Source organism: Akebia trifoliata, chromosome 8, assembly GCF_017979445.1.
Source record: "Akebia trifoliata isolate Shusen 1 chromosome 8, ASM1797944v1, whole genome shotgun sequence".
NCBI classification, from domain to species: domain Eukaryota; kingdom Viridiplantae; phylum Streptophyta; class Magnoliopsida; order Ranunculales; family Lardizabalaceae; genus Akebia; species Akebia trifoliata.
In genome coordinates this window covers 46,319,378-46,343,496 of record NC_141382.1, presented here as the reverse complement: position 1 = coordinate 46,343,496, position 24,119 = coordinate 46,319,378, and the positions used below count along the sequence as shown (strand labels likewise).

The window sequence follows — 24,119 nt, the reverse complement described above, 5'->3', positions numbered from 1 at the left end:
GTCCCGATTTGGTAATCGGGATAGTATTTTTTATTTATTTATAGAAAGTGTTAACCAGTCAAGGTTGATTTAGACATACCTCTCCATGTTTCTGGTGAATATTTGGGATGCACCTGTGTTTTCAAACTGATGACTTACTACTTGACTTTGGTCTTCATAGAGGGACTAATTGAAAATGACTTAAATATTTTTGTCTTCAACCTTCTACCTCAAGAACAAGAGAGGATTTCTGGGAAAGTAGAAGATGAGGCTAAAGATGATGGATTTAAAGTGAGGGTATTAATATCATTGGTCTCAAAGTTGTGCAATCCAAAGATGTCAACTACTTGGCTGATGTGGCAAGGGTGCACAAACATTGATCTGTTTCCTTGTGTATCCCGAAGATACTGCCACATCGGTCGAGTGGTTGATAGAGTGAAAAAATTGGTTGATAGAGTGAAAAAATTGAGTACGAAAATCACAACTTTTTATTTTATTAATCAGTAAAGAAATTTTTATTAAGAACAAAAGGGGAGGTCGAGATGAAGAACTTAAAAACAAACAACATTACAGGGTCGGGGTACTCTATGCTCTATCCTACTTCAACAAGGAATCCTCAAAGAAGATACCTTTGAACTCTACAAAATTCTTACAAAAAATAAGAAAAGCCCAAAGACTCAAATGAAGATATCCGTTATTAGATTGCTCATTTCCTTAAAAAACTCTTGTATTCAATGCTCTCCAAATCCCCTTGTGATAGTGAATGGGGTTAGACTCCAAATCATTCTCTTAAGAGTACCAAAAACATGCTCCCAAGCTGACTTCATTCCAAAACTGATCCCATGCTCCCTTTGCCAAAAACTTATCACATTTGAGATATTTTGTTCATATTTTGAAAATATAGACCTAATAAAAGAAGACTTGGCTCCACAAATAGAGTTCTTGAAAGTTCATAGATGTTTTAATGTTTTTTTTTTTCTTTCAAAGTTCATAGAATTTTAACCTCTACAACCTTGAATCATCAGATAATTTTTTTTTTTTAAGTCCTGAAATTCCCAAAGATGTAGGTGAAATCCTTATTAAGTTAGTGAGGCAAGTCAAATTCTTCTATTTGTTTGTATTGTTTCTGAACTTTGAATGACATGTTTTATTCTTTAAAAGGATTAAATTATTTGTTTGAGAAGATACGAATAAATTTCTAGAAAATAGAAAGGGTTGAGACTTAATAATTAAGTTACTTGTTGGCGAAGACATTGAATATTGAAATATCTCTCTATAATTAATAATTATTATTAATTGATTATACTACTAAATAATAAATATAAATATCATCTTAAATAATTAAAAAAAAAAAAAACCTTATTTACCCGTTTACCCTGATGGGTCCTTAAAATGACTATCCATAATTGATCCAAAAATTAATTGCATCTCTTATAGTGGACCTAAAACCGATTAATTGATTTCAGGTAATGGAGTCCGTGTTGACACCCTAGTTTGGACTATGGACGCTAATGACACTTGGCAGGATCTCCTCAGTACTCAGTAGTGGCTGTTTGGTAAAATATCAGGGATTTTGTTAACGTGTGCCCTTAGTGCACACGTTAAAGCGCAATGAATACACTTCGGAAATTAGAATCCGAGAGTATTTTGGTAAAAAATATTTTTTTTAACGATTTTTTTTACAAAATCCAATTACCAAAGTGTATTTATTGCACTTAACGTTTGCCAATTATCAGACACCTTGAATTTTTTAACGTAACTACGAAGCTAACGGCATCACCCCTCTCTCTCTCGTCTCTGTTGAGGGAATTTCAGGGAAGACTCACCAACCATAACTTGGATCTATAGCGCTCTTGAGTCTCAAGTCTCAATCTGTAATTCGCTCGATACCTGTAGCAATTAGGGTTCAATTTTCGCGGTTTCGACAGAAAAAATGGTAGGGACTTTATTGTTCTTTCTCATTTGGATGTTTTTGAAATTTAAGTTACCATAGATCTGGTGAAATTTGTTTCGATTTGATCCACAGCTCAATTGATGCAAATGTGCCTGAATCGTGCTTTTTTTTTTTTTTTCTCTCTCTGTTACTATTTTGAATTTTGAATGCTTGGTTTGGAAACTTGAAATTAATCAGGGTTTGAAATTTCAAAGGGATCTAGGTTTTAGTTGGTAACTAATTTTTTTTTGCTTAAATTGTTTTGTGCATTTTTGGCGATGGCACAGCCTCTCAGACTCGATATCAAGGTAATGTTCCTCAATCAGATTAAATTCTCTCTCTGTTAAATAGATCGTATATTTCTGTTTAAATTTTGATTCTGTTGCGTTCTTTGCTTTTAATAATCTCTGGATCAGAGGAAATTGGCACAAAGATCTGAAAGAGTAAAATCTGTTGATCTACACCCGACAGAACCATGGTAATTATAACATTTTTCTGCAATTTAGTTAAACACATCACAAGTTTCAAGATAGGGGAAAGCACACATTATTATAGAGAGTATGTTTTCTCCTGAAGCATGTATTCTCTGATGAATTTGTTTCTTCAGGATTCTTGCGAGTCTTTATTCTGGAAGTGTTTGCATCTGGAACTACCAGTCACAGGTAAGGAACTGCCGCTGTCTGAAATTTTTGACTTGGAATTTTCTTGAATCGATGATAACCATGTAGTTAGTAGACACCATTTTTATTTTTATAAGTAAACTCAAATTATATTAAAAGTGGTCGAGATGACCAACAGACCAATACCCTAAGATTAATAAAGACCGATGCCTTAAAGTTACATGGGAGCTATTCTACTAACCCATTCCCATTTACACATAAAAATCCTTAAAAAAGATTCCCCCTAACTTCTTTAAAAGTCTTTCACTAAAAAATAGAAAACCCAAGATAGATACGATTATTTTGTGAAGCAGAAGTTCCTTGCCCTCAATGATCTTGTGGTTACTCTATTTCCATATATCCCAACCAACGGTGAATGGAAGGATAGACCAAAGTATTCTCTTTGACATTAGAAAGGTCGAACTTGAAAACAACTAAGAATCAAAGAATGATCTTACTGACTTCAGGTAACATATCAAGATGCCAAGAAATTCCAAGAAGTAAGACCTCAATTCATGCACAAATGAGAAATGGATGGGAATAAGATTCGCCGATTCCCCTTCCTTCTTACACATGCAACAAAAATTTGGAGCATAGAACGCCGTGCGAATAAGTTGATCCTTCATTAGTGATTAGCCCAACGCTGCAGTCCAAATAAAGCAATTTTATGGAACTTTCAGCCCCAAATTGCTGTGGGGGAAAAGTCTATCCATTAACGCGATGCAAAGATTGATAAAAAGAACACACGGAAAAGAGGCCGTCTTAGGCTCCTCCCACACCCATCCATCATTAGATTCGGAGGACATAGATACACAAACAATTTATCAATCTATCCAATTCCTCCATCTTTGAATCATTAAAGTCTCTTATGAAACCATAGTCCTAAGCAACATAACTATTAGAAAATATCGTGAAGCTGGAGATAGGCATGCTAATCCAAATAAGAGCAGAAACTGATCTATAAGAGGGCTAGGTTTGTTGCCAGAGCATAGGTTTTGGATTTATTGAATCTCTCTACATAGAATGGGCTAGCCAATTGAATAACTCCAACTGAAATAAAGAAATTTCAAACGTCGGGGCTACATAATAAAATTTCTTAGATATATATTAGATGGTAAAATTCCATACCTTTAGATGAGTGCTTCCCGCCAAATGTCACATACTGATCTTGATAAATCATTATGCCTAGACATTTGTAGTGATCAATTAATTTTCTTAGAGACGTATTCTGAACTAATTCAATTCACAGTTGTAAAAAATATTGTATACATACTTGCATCACACACTTACATCAGTTTTGAGAGCAAATAAAGCTACCTTGGAAGAAGCATTGGGGCCCCACATAAGGGATGCTCCTCAGTGATTGATAATTATGGAGTTGATTGAACGAAGGATACCTGGATCTCCTTCAATTTCTGAGCCACACAAACTTACAGCCAAGCTTCTATGATTTGACAATTATAGATTTGTTAACACTTTGGGAAAGTTGTATCTTCCTCCCGTTCCAATTTGTAAGTGATGAGAAAAATCCATCGCTCTTTTTTGCTGATTTTTAGATGTTCATTGTGCGGGCCTTGTTCAATGGTCAGCTAAAGTTGCAGTCCCATGTTCATTGTTTCTTTAAACCTGGTAGTGAAGTTTTAACCATCTGAAACAATTTCTTTTGGATATCTTCCATTCATTTATTGTTGGTCCAGACAATCCAGAATGTTATATCCTGCTTGAGTGGTTGTAAAGTTGTCTTGTGAGTCTTTAGATATATTAGTTTTTATTTATTTATTTATTTTTAATATTTCACTTCTCGATATATTTTCTGGATGATACTAATTAAAATCTTCTGACATTATTCCAGACTATGGCTAAATCTTTTGAGGTCACTGAACTACCAGGTATGTTATTCATATTTAGTCACATATTCTCCATTCTTACTGACGTTGCCAATGTGTTCAACAAGTATGTCTTCTATTTGCAGTTCGGTCAGCAAAATTTATTGCACGAAAGCAATGGGTTGTTGCTGGAGCTGATGACATGTTTATCCGTGTATACAACTACAATACAATGGATAAAGTCAAAGTGTTTGAAGCACACATGGACTACATCAGGTGTGTGGCTGTCCATCCAACCCTTCCATATGTGTTGTCATCATCAGATGACATGCTAATAAAGCTCTGGGATTGGGAGAAAGGTTGGATGTGTACTCAGATATTCGAGGGGCACTCACACTATGTGATGCAAGTGACATTTAATCCCAAAGACACGAACACTTTCGCAAGTGCCTCTCTTGATCGCACTATAAAGGTGTGGTTGGAAATGTTCATTGGCAATTATTTGTGGACTGTAGTTTATGTTTCATTAGGTTTAAGTTACCATTAATGACCTGGTAAACTCATGTTTTAGATTTGGAACCTTGGCTCCCCCGACCCAAATTTTACATTGGATGCACATTTGAAAGGGGTAAATTGTGTTGATTACTTCACAGGCGGTGATAGGCCTTATCTAATCACTGGCTCTGATGATCAAACTGCTAAGGTTTGTCACTGATTTGTCCTCTCGAGCAATATGTAGTTTTATCCATGATATATTTTTTTTGACTACTTTCTGTCAATTAATTTTATGGAGACAGGTGTGGGATTACCAAACCAAAAGTTGTGTCCAGACGCTAGAAGGCCACACACACAATGTTTCAGCAGTTTGTTTTCATCCTGAACTTCCCATAATTATTACAGGTTCTGAGGATGGGACTGTACGAATATGGCATTCAACCACCTATAGGTATGGATTTATATTGTGTTTTAATAATTTATTTTGACTTTTTACTGATACAATATTCTGCAGCACTAGTTGAGAAAGTGATGTATTATGGTACGTTAGAAGTTGCTGGTTACATGAGCTTTTCTTGACATATTCCTTTCTACCTTTATATTTTACAATTCATTTTGTATGTTAAATTATACGTAACAAGGACGTGCCACTATTGGGATTTTTGCATTTTGTCGGAGACACCCACATGCCTTGATACATATCCAAACATGTACGATAGTGTCACCCTTTTCATTTTTATTCATGATTTTCTTTAAAAGATGACTTTTACAGAGGATTGGTGCAATTGATCCTCCATACCCTCAACCATGATTTGATATTAGATATCTACTTTTATTAAGTTTTGGTGAATCGAAATGTTTCTTTTACTTTCCTTTATTTCTTTCCATATTTTTATTTAAAAAAAATCTCAACGTTAAAATTATTGCTAAAATTATAAGATGTCTATGACCATATCGGGTTTCTCAAAGGTGCCATGTATTGTTAGGCACCTCGTATCCGAATTGAAGACTAACACACATGTCTGTATCTTTGCTACATAGGTTACTTTGTATTTTCTATTCTTTTATTAAGTTGTTGAAATTTATGTCAAGGACTTCAACATGTCAATTGCATCATAGTTTCAGCTGATTTCTTGAGCATGTTCATTAATGCAGGCTTGAGAACACATTAAACTATGGTCTTGAACGAGTGTGGGCACTTGGGTACATGAAAGGTTCACGTCGGTAAGTGTGTTGGTTCTCTTTTCTCTTTTTTTCCTAATACGTTAGAAGTTATGGGAAGACATTTGGTTTATACCTACTCACCTAGACTTCATGAACAAATGAATATAAATCCATGTACTTACGAGTCTCGAATTTATTCATCTGCGCAAAGCCGGCAAATTAGCAGTCATGTTATACGCTACATCCTTATTCCATTTACTTTATTGAAAATTTGGAATGTCTCAAGAATTACAATAATGGAGCATCTAGTACTCCATTGCTTGTCATATTCTTAAACCATATCTAACAATTCTTTCATTCTCTCCCCTCCTCCTCTGACTCCTTTGCACAGGGTTGTAATTGGATATGATGAAGGAACCATTATGGTAAAAATTGGTCGAGAAGAACCAGTTGCTAGTATGGACAATAGTGGGAAAATCATATGGGCCAAGCATAATGAAATTCAGACTGTGAACATCAAGAGTGTGGGAGCAGATTTTGAGGTTTGGCCACATTATTTTCATCGATTTTTATCCTTTGCATGACATGGAACTGAAAGTGAAAGGTTTCTTCTACTCAAGGTAATTTGGTAGGTTTGGCATTTTCTTTACCTCATAGGTTACAGATGGAGAAAGATTGCCCTTGGCTGTGAAAGAGTTGGGAAGCTGTGATCTTTACCCTCAGGTTAGTTGCTCTGATGTCGGTCAAGTCCACTTTTCTTTAGTTGTCCCCTTACATTACAGTAAAATGACGGTAGATTTCCTCAGTTTACAAGATTAATTCCTTTTCCTTTAGAGGATCAAATCTTTGCTGATGGAAATAACATGGATTAAGTGTATTGATCAATAAAAGGAAAACTATCATTTAACAGTTGATCAATTTGTGTACCTCTTGGGTTTACTATGCATGACCGTCGACTGGTTTGAACAACATGGTGCATGGGTTAGCAGAAATGCTGGCTAAACTTAAAGAGCCAGTGAAAAACACGTTGCATATTTCTTGGAAGCAGTTTTATCAGTACGAAAATATTGTTAAAATTTTTAAAATTGTGAAAATATTATGGGATGTCATGCAAAAACATGGGAAGTAAGTTGTATTTCAAAAAATGATTTATGAACATGAAACACTCATAACTTGTTATAATACAACAAAACCAGTACGAGTAAAATAAGCTAGATTAGTAGTGTTGTGTAGATTCTGATGCAGTATCAAAGGTTTATACTTGTACACGCATATAGAGACACACAAACACACACTACCTATTTGTATTCTTGCTTATGGGCCCACTGGATATCATGTTTGATGATCCAATCATATAGTGATTTTTATCACTATGATGATCATCTCTACCTAAAATAAGTTCATTTTGACATTAATAATTATTGGAAATAATGTAGTTTATTATGATTTTTCTATTTATTTTTATGCTAGGGCATTTATGTCCATTCACACATTAGTTATTATAAATATTTGCCAAGCTCTCATTATGAGACTTGACAATTATCTTTCTACATTTCTTCTTGGTATCTGAGCCTAGAGAAATCTATTGATCCCCTTTGGGTTCCTTTTTCTGGTTTGTGGGACCTTTAAGTCTCCTACATCTTTTTCTCTTCTTCTTCCTCCCTCCATCAACAACCTTAGATTCTTGAGACTTAATAACCTAGCAGGGACTTCGTTAGTAGGTCTCCTGTTTGGGGGACTTTTTTTCTCATCTTCTCTTGATTGCATGTTGTAATAGGGATTCTATCTTTTTTTTCACATGCTGTGATTCTGCGCTGTGATTTTTTTGTGCCCTTCAATAGGGTTCTTTGCTGCTATTCGATTGGGTTTTGTTTGTGACCTACGACGGCCACAATGTGTTGTGTAGGTGACTGCAACAACACCTTAGTAGTTTTCCTTTGGCATCCCTGACAACAACAATCACCTAGGAGGTGTTATTGACCCACGACAACAACAGACAACTGTTTTTTTAACCTACGATAGAAACAACTTCTTGTATTGGCACCCACGACAGTAGCCAGCCTGGTTTGGGGCCATACGACAGCAGCCAACATTGTTTGGGGTCATACGACAACAATAGAAGAGTTCTGGGGGCTACTTGAAGTCCAATAGCAGCAGATTGCTGTGTGAATATTTGCGACATTAATACAGGGTTCCTTGAAGCCCTGCAATAGCAATTTAGCTTGATTTGAGGGCTTACAACAGCATTAGATTGTTGTATTTGTGTTTGCAACATCAGAAAGTTGATGTGAAGCCCTTCAACAACAGCCCAATCAACTTTCTGCCTGCGATAGCTGTTGTGTGGCTTGCCACAACAGCAGGGTGTTGTTGAGTGACTTCTGACAGCAATCAGTGCTGTGTGGATCTCTTCGATAGCCACTAGGGTGGTATTTTATGGCCTGCGACAACAACAAGGTGTTGTTGGGTGACCTACGACAGCAACCAGTGCCGTGTGGAGGCCTTTAATGTGCTACTGGGTGGTTTGCTGTTTTGTGGTCTGCTATTTGGTGATCGACAGTGACAACTAGGGTTGTGTCAGGGACTACGACATCAACTTGACACCTTTTCTGCCCCCCTTGACGGCAACAAGGGAGTTGTTTTGTGATAATTTTGACAAGGTATCTCCCTTCAAGCCAAAGTCTCAAGTCTGGGTTCTCGCACCCTAAGTGTATATTAATTTGGTTATTGGTCTTCTTTTTATCTATTTGTTGTTGAGAGTTATGATATTACATCAGCCTTGGTCTCTGTTCGTAAGACTCTATTTGGCAAGTAGAGGCAAATCTGAAAAGTTTTTGGGTACTGTTACTACTGGTTGTGGTTGAGGGGGCTGTAGTCGTAGTAAAGGGAGTAGTTTTATTTGCAGTCTTTGTAGGAGGACAGTTCATGTGAAGATCTAATGCTTTCCACTCTATCCTCATTTGTTGAGTTGTACAACCACTCCTTTGTTGGAGCCTTCTGCACCCCGTGTTGCCACTGTGGATTCCTCAATTATTCCCACCACGGTCTCCCCTAGCACTATTGATTTACAACATATTCAGATCCAGATTACCACTTCTATTCGTAATCAGATCTGTACTCGCACATCTTCGATTGTGGTGTCAGATATACTTTCTGCATTTCATGTCACCTAGTCTGGTCCAGCTCCTTTAACATGGGTTATTGATTTTGGTGCCTTTGATCACATGACTGGTGAGTCTAGCTATTTCACTTCATCTATTTTTCCTTGTACTTAAAAGGAGGTTCGCCTTACTGATGGGTTCCTTACATTTATTCACAGCAAGGGTACCATCCCTTTGTCATCTGGTATTTTTCTTGATTTTGTACTCCATATTCCTCATCTATCTCTTAATCTGTGTTTCTCTGAAGTTATTTTATCTATAGAGTTTTCCTAATGTCACTCATATTATACTTGCTTTGTTCGTCGAGGATTAGATGGCCGTTGCGCCATTATTCTGGTTTATGTGGATGATATTATCTTGACTGGAGATGATACACAGTGGATTGACAAGGTAAAGGTGCCATTGGATTGTTCCTTTGAGGTTAAGGACTTGTGTCCTCTCAAGTACTTCTTAGGGATATAACTAGGCCGCTCTCATCGTGATATTTTACTATCTCAGCGCAAATACATATTGGATCTTTTTCAAGATACTAGTATGCTTGGTTGTCGTCCCTCATCTCTCTCCTATGGATTAGAATCATCACCTTCATGCAGAATCTGATAATCTATTATTTGATCCTTCTTCTTGCTTTACGCATTTCTCATCTTGACGCCGTTTATCGCATTCTTCGTTACTTGAAGTCACGTCTCGATCTTGGATTTTTCTACTCGTCCACTACTTAGCTTTATTTGTCATACTTCACTGATGCTGACTATGTTGGTTTTCTTACAGATAGGAGATCTACCTTTGGTTTCTGCACTTTCCATGGTGATAACCTGATCTCGTAGAAAAGTAAGAAACATAGTGTGGTTTCTCGTTCTTCTGTTGAAGTTGAGTATCGAGCTATGGCCTTTGGCACATGTGAGTTTATTTGGCTTCGGTATTTATTGATGGAGTTGGGATTTCATGTCTCTAGTTCCTCCACACTATTCTACGACAACAAGTCTATCATTGTGTTTGCTTCTGACTCTGTTCTTCACGAGAGACTAAGCATATAGAGGTTGATGTCCACTTTTTCAAGGAGAAAGTTCAATCTAGTGCTCTTCAAACAATATTTGTGTCTTCTTCAGATCAATTTGCCAACATACTTACGAAGTTTGTTGGTCGCTAACTCTCACCTTGTGAAACTGGGTTTGGTTGATATATTAGTCCCAGCTTGAGGGAGAGTATAAGAAATAATGTAGTTCATTATGAGTTTTCTATTTATTTCTATGTAAGGGCATTCATGTCCATTCACACATTAGTTATTATAAATATTTGCCAAGCTCTCGTTATGAGACTTGACAATTATCTTTCTATAATTCTTCTATAACCATATAGAATTTGATATGATATAACTATTGAATTGGGCTGTTTGGATTTTCCAGGTTAGGAATATCTAAATGTACTATTTTTTTGGGGTTGGTATACTTTTTACACAGTTTGAGTTGGTCCTTGTAATTATTTTGGGTCCCATAAGTGGGAGTACAATTAGGGAGTAAGGATAATCATGTATTCATGTCATTTATTTAATTTGAGTGCATAAAAGCAAAAAGTAACCCTAAAGGGTTAGTGGGATGGTTAAGACCATGCCTCAGGAAGCAGATGTCTTGAGTTCAAACCAGCCCTTAGGGACCAACCTCAGGGATTTATCCCAAAAATTACCCGGTGTGTGTGTGGGGGGGGAGGGAACTGCACGTGCCCAAGGATTAGTCAGGTGCTAAGAGGACTGGATACCTCAGTTTCCACAAAGAAAAGCAGAAAGTGTTGCCTTATGACTTGAGGAAGTCATAGAACCATACACTTATGAGCTAGAAATCTCCCATAGACCCCCTTTAATTTCAGAATTTCATTAAAATAATGTTTTATTTATATATACAATTTTTAGAAACAAATCTAGCTTATAATTATATATATAATTAATCCGGTGGAATTCACACTTTTTCTGGTTGATGTTTTATCACTAATTTATCAAATACATTATTTTTACACAAGGTTGTTAACAGTGCTTGGTTAGGCCTAAGCGGTGGACCCCCTTGGGGACTAAGCGGGGCCTAGGTGGTGATTAAGCGACAAAAAGATTAATGTTTCAATTTTTTGTATGCAGTAAAGGTTATGCAAAAAAAAGAAGAACAAAGATAATATAAATATGTCATTACCAAGATATATACCAAGTTACCAACTACTAAACAAGCTTGTAAATCAACACAACTAATATGTAAGAAAAATGATATTGAAGTAATTCGGTACCCCTCGCAAATCTTTACTATTAATATGAGAGAAGGTTGAATAGGTGTTTGTTGACACCAAAATTTGAAAGATAAAAAATGCCCCCATATTTACATTTATCCTTAATATTACCAAGGTCATCTTTGCCAAAAAATGAATAAGGGTGCCAGCTTGCCGAGTTGGTTAAAGCCTGATAGTGTTTATACCAATACTACAACTGGGTTTTAAACCCGCCTTCACCTACTAATTACCAACCACTAACTTGCTTGCTTATTAAAAAATATATTTTCCAATACTTTCCTTTTAATGTGAAATAACAATTCCCATTAATGTTTTTAACTTTTTTTTGTGAAAATTGAAACAGTTCAATATATTTCACAAAATGTTGAAAGCATAATATTAAATTTCAACATATTTCTACAAGGCTTGACACTAATTTAGCTGAAAATTTCTTTATATATATTTTTGTGTAATCACATTTCATTTTGCGAAATATTTTCATGTAAAGTAAGCTTTGCCTGAAATACTCAAATTTTAGATATAAAAATGTAAGATTTTACTGTAAAATTTGATTGAGATATTTTTTCTTCGAAAAGTTATTGAAAAACTGTTGATAAATTTCAAAAAATTATAAATTACTTGTAGAATTACACATAATCCATTTATTAGTAGGAATATCTGAAATTGCTAGGTATCTACATGTCATCTTTATTTTGATGTATTCTTAAGCATATTAGTACTTCATATAAGCGTGCATGTGTCATCATCATCATCGTCATCATTATTGAAGACTTATCCAGGCGTGTGCACATGTCTATATTCTAATTAGTTCATCATCATCATCAAAGCCATATCCTGAACTGATAAAAAAAAAGCCATATCCTGAAGACTCAGGGCTTACTGAAGAATGCTGGTCCTCCATTCAATTGTTTAGAGCCAATGTACGATCATGATTCACATTAGGTGGTGGCATGTTTTTTTTTTTTCACACCGACTGCCACCTTGACCCACCCGCTTCCTTTTATTCGGGCCTGGAAGGTGCAATGTAGTGCAAAGGAAATGCTACACAGCCATAGTTTCATGATAATGTATGAACATATTTTGATAACGAAGTTTTAAAATCTCGTTTTGATACAATGTCTCGGTCAGGAGAAAAACTGAGATGAAACTTCAAACCGTGCTTAATAATTGTTCATTTAAGCAAGTGTTTACATATTAGTACTTAATGTGATATTAATATTCTCATTCCATATAAAATATAATTGTGTTGGCTATTGATCTTTATTTTCACTCTTCAAATGGTTGATTGTTGTAGTTAGATGACTTGTGAGAAAAGTTTCATGGATTATTGTGCATTTAGTTGCTTGACTAACATGATCAAAATTCCAACCACTTTTTCTTTAGTTTAGCATCTTTAATTGATGTAAATGCTTAGAAAACGGTGCACTTTAGTCGCAGTAAATTGAATGAGCTATTGGTAGTAAACCTTGATTGTTTTTTCATCTAATTTTTTAATTTCTAATTTGTTTTATCAGAGCTTGAGGCATAATCCCAATGGGAGGTTTGTGGTTGTTTGCGGGGATGGAGAGTTCATTATATATACAGCTTTGGCATGGAGGAACAGATCTTTTGGATCGGCCTTGGAATTTGTTTGGTCATCAGATGGAGAATATGCAATCAGAGAAAGTACATCACGAATTAAGATTTTCAGTAAAAATTTTCAGGTTTGAATCTTATTGTAGTTCATAATATCTTATTCAATAAAGGGACTTGTACAAACAACCAACTATATCCATGTATTTCTTTTGTTGGGAAATGATTCATTTACCAATATCAAACCATAAAACATTTGGCTAAATGAATCTATTAAGCTTGCCTGTCATGTTTCACCAAAGTTTCTGAAAAGAGGCCTTAGTCATGACATATAAGGAATATCTATTTCTCTTATTTTAATATTATACCGCTGCCATTTGTACGGAAAATTTCAAATTGATTTGGATGGGTCTTTGAGGATATGACCAATCCAGAGCATTGTCTGGTGGATGATTTTTGTATGGCCACATCAATACTTCACATGACAAAAATCTTTTATCAATGCAATGAAAAGACAGAGTAAGCTACCAATCGCCTGTTTAATTTAATTTTAGATATTATAATAATAACCACATAAAAGTTTGGGGTAAGATATTAATTAATTGCCTGTTTTCCACTATTAGCCATTGACTAATTAAACATTACCTTCGGAAAGTGACAAATTCCAATTGGATGAACCTGTAAATCATGGATCGGATTTTTACAATAGAAGACACTATGAATGATTAATCAAGTTGATATACAGACTTCAAACATCATAAAGGTTGTTATTTCGAAATCATTCACATCGGCATCAATTCTTTGGTATTACTCATCATTTTTAGATAATGATGTGCCAAATGTGCCGGAGTTCTTTTTTATGTGGAAAATCTCAAACTTACAGCCTTATGTTTGCGTTTTTTCTCAAGATTGCATCTGATTAAAGAAATGTAATTCTTATTTTTTTGGAGGGGTGATAGAGTTTAATGGGATGGAATCTTTCAGGAAAAGAAGAGTATACGACTACCATTTTCTGCTGAGCATATTTTTGGGGGAACTTTATTGGCGATGTGCTCAAATGACTTCATCTGCTTTTATGATTGGGCTGAATGCAGGTTGATACGTCGAATTGATGTTAATGTCAAAGTAAGTAGTAATATGCCCAAATAGCTTGCTTGGTTCTATTTGATCATTTTATAGTTGATATTTCATTTTTTTCCCATCTCAGAATCTTTATTGGGCTGATAGCGGTGATTTAGTGGCAATTGCCAGTGATACCTCCTTCTACATGCTGAAGTACAATGTAAGAATTCTCACTTGTGTTATGCATCTTTATATTTGTCCCGTAATAATGAAATTTTTTAAAAACTGAATTTGGCAGAGGGATATTGTAGCATCTTATTTTGATAGCGGTAAGCCAGTAGATGAACAGGGTGTCGAAGATGCTTTTGAGCTTCTCCATGAAACAAATGAGCGGGTTCGAACTGGGATTTGGGTTGGGGACTGTTTTATTTACAATAACTCCTCACGGCGACTTAACTACTGCGTTGGTGGTGAGGTACACTGAATATTTTATTGGGTTTGGGTTTGCAAAGCTTTGTGTGCTATTTCACTAATAAAAAAAATGAAAACTAGATGCTAATTTTCATGGATGGCATGGATTGTCTTGATTCTTGTATGACAATTTCAGGTGTCCACTATGTTTCACTTGGACCGGCCTATGTACTTGTTGGGATATCTTGCCAGTCAAAGTCGGGTTTATCTTATAGACAAGGAGTTCAAGTGAGTGGGCTTTGGAGCTGTTTTGGGGGAATGCTTACTACTTTCATTCTCATTATTGGTCTTTCATGGTTCATAATTCTTTCCCATGCAGTATTGTAGGGTACACCCTACTTCTTAGCTTGATTGAGTATAAGACTCTTGTGATGCGAGGAGACCTGGATCGGGCAAGTGAAGTTTTACCCTCGATTCCCAAGGAGCATCACAATAGGTGCGTTCCATATTTTACCAATTCTAAGTCAATTTTGTATCATCAGATAATGTTGGCAAAATTATTGTTTAGTTCAACTTACTCATGAACTTACGGCACTTGAATCTACTGATATGGAAAAGTGGAAGTTCAACACAATTGGCTTTCCTTTTCTCTAATTCGTATTCTTTCTTTTTTTGGACCAGTATTTATATATTTATTTATTTATTGATAAGAAAATAGTTTTTTTAAGAGAGCATGACCGAGGTGGCCACACTAAACGGAAATACAAACAGTGAAAAGAAGCGAAAAAGGTCCCACATGGCAACTACCCTACAAAGATCTATTACACACCCACTCCCATATCCCCTTAAAGACATCAAAGAGGACCCTTTGGACTCCTCTAATGCTTCACTCCAAACGAAAAGCTGCTCGAAAATGGAAATAACGATCTAGGGGGTAGGACTCTCCCTATCTTGAAACACACGAGCATTCCTCTCCGAGATATATGTCTTGGCGCTTGAAAATATGTTCAAGCTTAATGTGTTTCTTATTCTGCATTTTAGAATTTTCAGCTTTTCTATTACTGCAATTTCCTATGTTTGATGTTTGTCTCAATCTTAATGGAGCAAAGCATTTACATGCCAGTGTGGCTCGTTTCTTGGAATCCCGTGGTATGCTGGAAGATGCATTGGAAATAGCCACAGATCCCAATTACAGATTTGATCTTGCCATACAGCTTGGGAGACTAGAGGTTGCAAAGGTAAGATACTGTCAATCTTACATGGACAAGTGGAAATTAAGCGGTTAGAGCTCTAATTGCTTTGGCAGTCCAACTTCTTTTTATTACTTTTTTGGTTTGAATTTTCTCTTGTAATTATTTGAATTCATGTTTTTTGATGAGCTAAGAATTTTATTAAAGAAGGCAAAAAAAAAAAAAAAAACAGATTACAAGCAAGGGGTGGTCAGGGTGACCAACCCAAAACGGAAAAGAGGAAGCACACCCCAATAGGGTGATTACAAAATGACCAAATTACAGACTCTATCCCATCTTACGATGAAGATCCCCCTAAACACCTTGAACAATTTACCCCAAAAGAACAAAAAAGCAAGAATAGACCAAAATATCTTGAAGGGGCAACTACTTCCCTTAAAAAATGTCTGTTGCGTTCTTTCCAAATGCCCCAACATATTGCGAATGGGGTTAAACGCCACCAAAATCCGCTTTGCCTCGCTAAAGGAAATTCCCCAGTAAAACCATGATTCAAACAATGACCGGAGTGTACGAGGAAGACAACCCACTATAACTATTTGAATCCTATTCATCTAAGCTTTATCCCAAAAATTTAGATTGGGCGGAACTAATCTTTTTCCTCTGTTTAGTAATTTCTAAAGCCAAGACTTTTGTTAATTCGATTGTTTTCGTTTCTTCTCTTACTATCTCGATCCACATTTCTTGGTTTTCCTCTCACTCCTTTGATCTCCACATTCCTTCTAACTTGGGCTGTTATCAGTCTTGGTTGCATGCGACCTAACCAGTTCAATCAAATTTTCCTTTGTAACCCCTAGGACTACTACATTTTCACGAATACATTCATTTATATATTTGGCTTTCTTAGTCTTATTCCACTAATATATCTCAGCATCCTTGTATTAGATGCGCTTAGTCTATGAACATATTATTTCTTGATTTCCCAACATTTAGCTCCATGAAGCTAAAATGGTTTTGCAGTTGTTTTTTTTTCCTTCAATTTTCTTTTCAATTTGATTGGGATGCTTCATTCGTATAGGATTCAGTAGCATACTTCCACTCTAACTATCCAGCTCTAAATCTATAGACAACGTTCTGTTCAAATTTACCATCCTTATTGATAATAGATACAATCTTGCGAAAATAGTCCTGTCAGAATATTTTCTTGACATTAATTTTCATTGTCCCTTTCTTTCTATCCGTGTCATTACTAAAGTTGCACTTCTTATACAATGTCTTGGTTGTACTTATTCTAAAATCCTTGGACTCCAAAGTAGTTTTTGAGAGTTCTAGTATTATATTGACGACTTTTGTCTCATTAGCTACACTACATCATTTGCAAATAACATACACCCAGGGATCTGCTTTTGAATATGAACAGTTACTTCTTCTTTAATTAGACCAAACTGTCATGCTTTCTCTAAATCAATAAAGAAAATATTGGGATATGTTCCTCTTTGCCCTAAACATCTCCATTATTTGTCTAAGTAGAAATATTGCATCAATGGTTGACATTCCCTGTATAAGACCAAATTGGTTCTTTGATGTCATTGGTTTTTTGTCTGAATATTTTTTACCATCACTCTTTTCTGTAATTTCATGGTGTGACATATAAAGTTGGTCCACTGATAATTGGTGCAGCTTTTTATTTCTCCTTTGTTCTTGTATATAGGTGCTATGGTATTTTTGTCAATTCAAATAGCATCTTTCTAGGTGCTATGGGACTGTCATTATTGGGCTTCTGTTAAAGATGAACATTATTGCTTTGCAGGAAATTGCCACAGAAGTGAAGAGTGAATCCAAGTGGAAGCAGTTGGGAGAATTAGCAATGTCCACTGGAAAGGTATTTTAGTTACCGCTTATGGGTTTTGAGCTATCTTCTCTTGGCTGATAAAAAAAGATATCTTGCCTCTTTCCAAAAAAAATTATTGGACAAGTATTTCAATAACATGTATCTGTGTGGTTTTTCGGGAAGAAAAAAGTAGCTGTATAGCATTTTTCCAAGTCAAATACATAAAAATGTTGTTCTTGCCTTCCATGCGACATTAAAATGAGGTTCTACCCATCCCCCAGTCCAGAAAGGCAGCTTCTTACTCGGGATTAAATGAGTTGGGTGTAAGTTAATGTCGATTTGGAAAGAAAAAAAAATACAGTTGGGTCAAAGCATTCCTTGATTGAAGTTAAAATGATTGATGGAAATAAGACTAGAACTTTTTTAATTGGTTTTTTTTTTTCCTGGGTGAGATTTCTGAGTATTGAGCAGTCTGAATTTGCTTGATGAGTTCTTAAATTCCAATTCTCACCCTGCTTCACCTATTACAACTAAATTCATGTTTTCCGTTTATGTTTCAAAAGTGAAATTTCACTTAAAGTTCCAATTAGGCTCAGCACCTTTGACAGAGGCTGCCTTAACTGATGCAGTTAGAAATGGCCGAGGAATGTTTACGGCAAGCAATGGACTTGAGTGGTTTGTTGCTTCTTTACTCAGCTCTCGGAGATGCCGAAGGAATTTCAAAACTTGCATCCCTTGCTAAAGAGCAAGGGAAGAAAAATGTTGCCTTCCTTTGTCTTTTCATGCTAGGTAAATTGGAAGAGTGTCTCCAGCTCTTGGTAGAAAGGTAATTGTCGCCATCCTTTATATCCATTGTACCTTAAGAAAAAACAAGCAAACATATGCAATGAATTTTTTACATTTATGATTGATATTCTTACTGGAATTATCTTTTTCAGCAATCGGATACCTGAGGCTGCTTTGATGGCACGATCATATCTTCCTAGCAAAGTTTCAGAAATAATAGAATATTGGAGAAATGACCTTAATAAGGTAACTTCCTTATGTTATTATTTTGTTTATGTTTTTTCGGGGTGCAAAATTAGGTTGGAGATATGGAAAGAATAAAGATGAACTCTTGTTCTTGTTTAGCTTTTGTTTTTTCTATAATGGTTATGATCTTTTCCTTTTCTTTTGAATTTTCGTTGGGTACTCTAGCTACAATTGAAACTAGGAATGGAAATATTTGCATCTTTTTTATTTATTTTTATTTTTTTATTTTTAATTTTGTGATGACATAATTTTGTATACAGATTAACCAGAAAGCTGCGGAATCTCTGGCAGATCCTGAAGAGTACCCCAATTTGTTCGAGGACTGGCAAGTTTCCCTTGCAATTGAATCAAAAATTGCGGAGCAAAGGTATTGTGTGGTATTCACCTTGTTATTTTAATTTTAATTTTAATTTTTTGGGCCAATAGCTTTACATTTACCTTGCTGCACAAGAAGAAATGCGTGGTTATCACGTTTGACCTATAGATAACACCATAATTCAGCCAAATTCACATCCTGTAGTCATTGGCTGTTCTCATGATACATGCATTCCTCCCTGGAAACTTGAAAATTCGACGAATTTTTAGGCATTGGTCCTTCCTTTAAGAATGAAAAGGTAAAGTTGAGTATCAAATTTCTAAAATTAGTGGGTTTTTTTTGTGTGTGGATTTCTGAAGACATGTCTGTTCTTTGATTACAGATGTTGGTAGTTGAAATACCATGTTGGTAGTTGAAAAACAAAATCCTCGAAAGTAGTTCCCGAGAGAAATAACAGAGTGTTCAAGAACAAGAGTAGTAGCCTTTATGCAATATTCTTGGAGATCTTGGGTTTTCTATATCTTTGGTCTAAACAGAGCACAGAGTTCTTGGGAACTACTTTCGAGGATTTTGTTTTTAGATGGCACAATTTATGTAATTGCTAATGCTGTATTTTTCTTTCGTTGTTGCTTCTCGAGAGGCTTTCTCGGCCTCCTTGTTTTGTGTTTGCTCCCTTTGATCAATATATTATACTTTTCCAAAAAGAAAATGTGTGGAATTATGTTTGAATTTTTTTTTTATTGGTTTTGTTGCAGGGGTAACCATCCTCCTGCTGCAGAATACTTGAGTTTCGCCGAAAAATCAAATGTCAAACTTGTGGAAGTTTTCAAAAGCATGCACATTGATGAAGAGGAAGAGGGAGAGGAAGAGGCACCCCTTGAAAATGGAGATTTGAGTCCTGAGGTATCATCTATTTCTGGGCTATTATTTTTATAGTAACTACAAATTACTCTCTCTCCCGATCGTAGCTGGAACTATTAAACGGATGATACAGAATTTTCAATCATGCATTTCCCTGGCCCATTTTTTGTTTTCGATGGCAGCTTTTAAAACATTCCTTTTTTCCATTCTCTCTTGTGGTTGAATCACCTTTTTTCCTTCTTCTATTCTATGGATTTCTCTTCCAGTCTTTATGTTTCTTTTCCTTTCAAGACCCGTTTCTGTTGGATTTGGAGAAGGGTTTCTTCAATTTATTATTTATTTCTGTTTTCTAGGTGGTCAAAGAGAATGGGGAAAAGGAGGTTACAGAGGTGGATGCTGATTCTATGGATGGCACTGTTCTTGTTAATGGTAACGAGGCTGATGAAGAGTGGGGTACAAATAATGAAGGAACTCCATCAGCCTAAAAGCAATTGGTTGGGCAGCGTGAAAATCCAAAATTTCTCTCTGGTGATTAATTGATATTCTCTAGACCCTCTCATATGGCTACCCTTTAATTACTACTACTAATGTTATTACTAGTATTTATATTACCTTTGCCAACACTCAATTTTTTTACTTTAGATAACCATTGGCAAACACTCCAAATAAAAACATGAATATTTTCCAGAATGGATTTAGGACAATAAAAATGATTTAGCTTTGGGTGTGTGGTTACTTTTACTCCCATTTCTCTTAATTAATCTTAATCTATGTACCCATAATGATCAGTATGCTTGTGATGTGAACTGTGGCAAGATTCAGTTGTGCTATTATTATCTCATATGCTACTACTATTTATACTACTTATTCCAACACTCACCCTTTTACTTGGAATAACCAATGGTGAACACACCAAAAAATAAAATGCGAGTATTATCCAGAATGGATTTAGCACCCAAAAAAAAGATGGAGCTTCGTTATTGGTTAGTTTTACTGCCATGTTCTGTTTACTAACTTTTGTCCCCATAATGATCGGTAATTTGTCATTCCTGGGACCTGAACTGCGTCAAGAGTCAGTTATGTTCATACTCGTCAGGGTGGTCAGTTTTCTGACCCCTTTGTTGAGCAATTTTTATAGATTTTCAGTAGCTTGATTCTTCATAGCTCTGATTTGAGTATTGGAATATCCACTAGCCCCAAGATAAATTGCCTCGTACGCGCTTCATTACCTTTTTAGCGTTAAGAGTTTCTTAAACTCGAATTGTATTGGAGGGCTTAAAACCTCAATGGATGTTATTGTGGGATGCTTGCGAAGAATGGATGTTTGGTTCCTCTCCCTACACATTCAAAGATGATATACTCTGGTGGTAAGTTAACATGCTACTTGCAAATCTAAGCTATTAGATATGAGATAATGGATGGAATATATATTGTCATTGTTCCCATATATCAAGGGACTTGACCTCATTGGTATTATTACAGACTTCTACAGAAGCTGTGGAGTTCCTTCTTGAATTGTTGACCCTTTGATTTGTGAATCTCTGGAATTTGAAATCCTGTGGTGTGTTTAAGTTTGATATTGAATTTTTTGTTGGTTCGTAATATCCATCTGCCCGAGCTTCTTTTGTATTTTGTATTTTTTTTTTTGGCTTTCTGCACATAAGCATTTCAAATATTTATACATTAAAATGCAGTTGGTGGTATTAATGAGTCTCACTGTTTCCTTTTACTGAGATGACAGTGCTTGTGCTGCATTACTAGATCCCATAAAAACAGCCGGTTCCAGCTGTTATACACCCTCTTCTTAAGGTAACAAAAGCACTCTTCCAGAAATTGAACTCATTTGTTCTTTTTAATCTTTATTTTGTGTCAGCATTTTACACATGATGTTTATATTCTCTCCAGAGCCACCTCATCTGTTATTGAAAGTGTGTTTCTATCTGCTTTCATCATCTCCATCCACAATCTTGTGGGTCTTCCTTTCTCTTTTAGAATCTTTGACTTGATTATTTCTTTTTTACTGGGGCTGTAATCGCCCGTCATTGGACATAGCCAAACCATCTCAATTGACATTTTATTTGTTTTATCGTCGACTATTACAGCTATTCTTATAGGTTCTTGTATGCATTCTTTTCTAATTTTAGCTTTACTAGTATTTGGACCCATTCATCTCGGGATTCTCATCTTTGCTAAACCCAGTTTATTCGCATGAAGCTTCTGGACCATCCAACATAAAATTTTCCTTTTAATTTTATTGGTATGCGTCTGTCGCAAGCAATATATCAATTTCGTACTAACAACACCCAACTTAATTGATGTCTGGGGTAGGAGAGTTTCTCAGCAACAGCAGGGCTGATAGACTTAGAAGTTACCCTCCATTAGTGTCTTTTGGGATTCATTACATTGTACTTGCCACATACTCGATTTTCCATGAATAAGGATTTTTCCTTTATGAGGTCTTTTATATCACTTCTGAATGCTGCCTCAGTGTTCTTAGTTTATATGTATCCATTTAAATTTTCTTTACATGTTAAATATCTGATGCAAAGACTAGAAAGACTGGTGGCTTCTATCGATTTTTATGTCTTGTGCTTAGTTGTTTCTTGTCTCATTTTTTCAGGTTGTCCTTGGAAGGCAAGAAGGGGTGTGACCTGGGAGTGGGACGGGCTGTTTTTGGTAGTTTAGTCTTGGTGGCTTTGGGGCGCTTGAAGAATTCCGTCAGTGAGTATATATTAAGAACATATTCTTGGAACTTTTCTTCCGTTCAAATTTTTTGTAGTGACCATTGTGATAAGGGTAAACTAGAAGAGATAGAGACACAGAAAAGAGTTATATTTTGTTAGGCACGATGAGCGGTTCAACCCATCTCTTTTCTTTTCAAATAATTTTTTAAATATATTTTCCTGTCAGCGTTTTATTTTGTTGTTCTTTACGTATATTATCGTTTTTAAGATGTGTGTTGATTCATCAATAATGAAGGCTCAGCAAGGTAAATAATGTCGGAATGGATTAATTATTATTCATTGTGCGGTTGGATTTGTTAAGTACATATTCTCGACCTTTATCATGTAATAAGGGTGAGAAATGGGATATGGTGTAGATTTAACCCAAAGTTTGTACTATAAATACTATCTATTTTACTATTATTTGCAATCCCTGCCATTATATTGAATGACTCATCATATAGTTTGATCTAATGATTATATTATATATCATTTTGCTCAGCAGTCTATTACCAAATCTGATTCAATTTCTATTATGATCTTCTCATAGGGAGATCAATTGTGTCGTGATCATCACTCATCAGTCCTAAGTTTCCTTATATTAGGAAAGCCCATTTTTTTAACATAAAAGGATAAAAAAAATGAAAGTAGTCTTCTTCACCTTATGGCCAACCATACCCTTTCACTCAGTCCATTAATCAAAGCTTTCTTATGAGACTTCAAGCAGTCTTAATAAGCCTGACCAATTTTCTAATCTTTATCCATGATGGAACCTGTACTGGATTTGGATCCACTTTAATGGCCCAAATAAATAAGCCTTTTTTTGGTTTGAGTAATTTCCTCCACTTTTATCATACACATATGAACATGTAATTTATCATGGATTTCTCCATGATAAATTACAATGCAACTATCATCTTATTCGACCACAACAGTTTTTCAACAATCTCCAAGGCAGGCAATCACTTGCAAGTGATTAATTCATCAATGACAATAGATTTTGCAACATCAATTCTTATCTTACAAGACAAAGGGATTATACTTTCATTATTTAGCTTACAAGAAACTTACAGTAATCTTTCATCCAAAGTGTTTTAAGGTAGGAGCTTTGTGTATTGTGTCAAGATAATAATATATTTTTTTAAAATGATAATAGTCTAGTGTAATACATTAATATCACATTTCAAAAAGATAAAATATATGAAAAAAAAAAAAAATTATTTTATTTTATGGAAATATCCTAACTCCAAAGTTAGAGGCTTTTAGAGCTAATATCGAGTTGCAAAATAGGTGATAAACTTAGACAAAATCAATGGATTTGGTTACAATTGAAGAAAACAAAATGATTACAATACTCAATGGAAATTTTGGACTGATAATCGATTAATGCCCATTGGTCGTGAGTTCGATACTCAGTATGAGCATTAATTCCTCAGGGCCACCCGCAAGGGTGCACCTTCACTTACCTGATGCTGCACGTGCCCCGAGGCTAGTCCATGGATTGGGCAAAGCCCAAATACTGGCCCGGTCTGCTGTCTACTGGGATACATGGTTTTATAATTAAAAAAAAATAAAAAATGAAGATATGGTTCTAGACAGAAATAAACGGAGGCATAAAATTCAAGATTTTTGGGGTAAGGCT

At 35.5% G+C, this 24,119-nt stretch overlaps 1 protein-coding gene across 2 annotated transcripts; it reads left to right on the top strand.

Moving 5' to 3' along the window:
* Positions 1–1,712: 1,712 nt before the first annotated feature.
* LOC147397215 (coatomer subunit beta'-2-like) lies at positions 1,713–22,671 on the top strand. 2 transcript variants are annotated; one of them, XR_015181191.1, is made up of 26 exons: positions 1,713–1,915; positions 2,200–2,220; positions 2,329–2,390; positions 2,520–2,574; positions 4,424–4,460; positions 4,544–4,869; positions 4,969–5,100; positions 5,195–5,343; positions 6,048–6,116; positions 6,448–6,598; positions 6,714–6,779; positions 12,997–13,185; positions 14,039–14,179; positions 14,262–14,336; positions 14,415–14,591; positions 14,724–14,815; positions 14,907–15,023; positions 15,651–15,765; positions 17,525–17,596; positions 18,175–18,371; positions 18,484–18,577; positions 18,838–18,944; positions 19,649–19,796; positions 20,108–20,282; positions 21,496–21,563; positions 22,375–22,671. XR_015181191.1 is itself a non-coding variant. In XM_086452741.1 (25 exons), exons 1-24 carry the CDS (start codon positions 1,913–1,915, stop codon positions 20,237–20,239), a joined length of 2,727 nt encoding a protein of 908 aa, XP_086308867.1. In that variant the 5' UTR covers positions 1,713–1,912; the 3' UTR covers positions 20,240–20,282; positions 22,375–22,671. The 2 variants fall into 2 exon arrangements, 1 of the variants encoding a protein (XP_086308867.1); XM_086452741.1 differs by lacking the exon at positions 21,496–21,563.
* Positions 22,672–24,119: the final 1,448 nt, after the last annotated feature.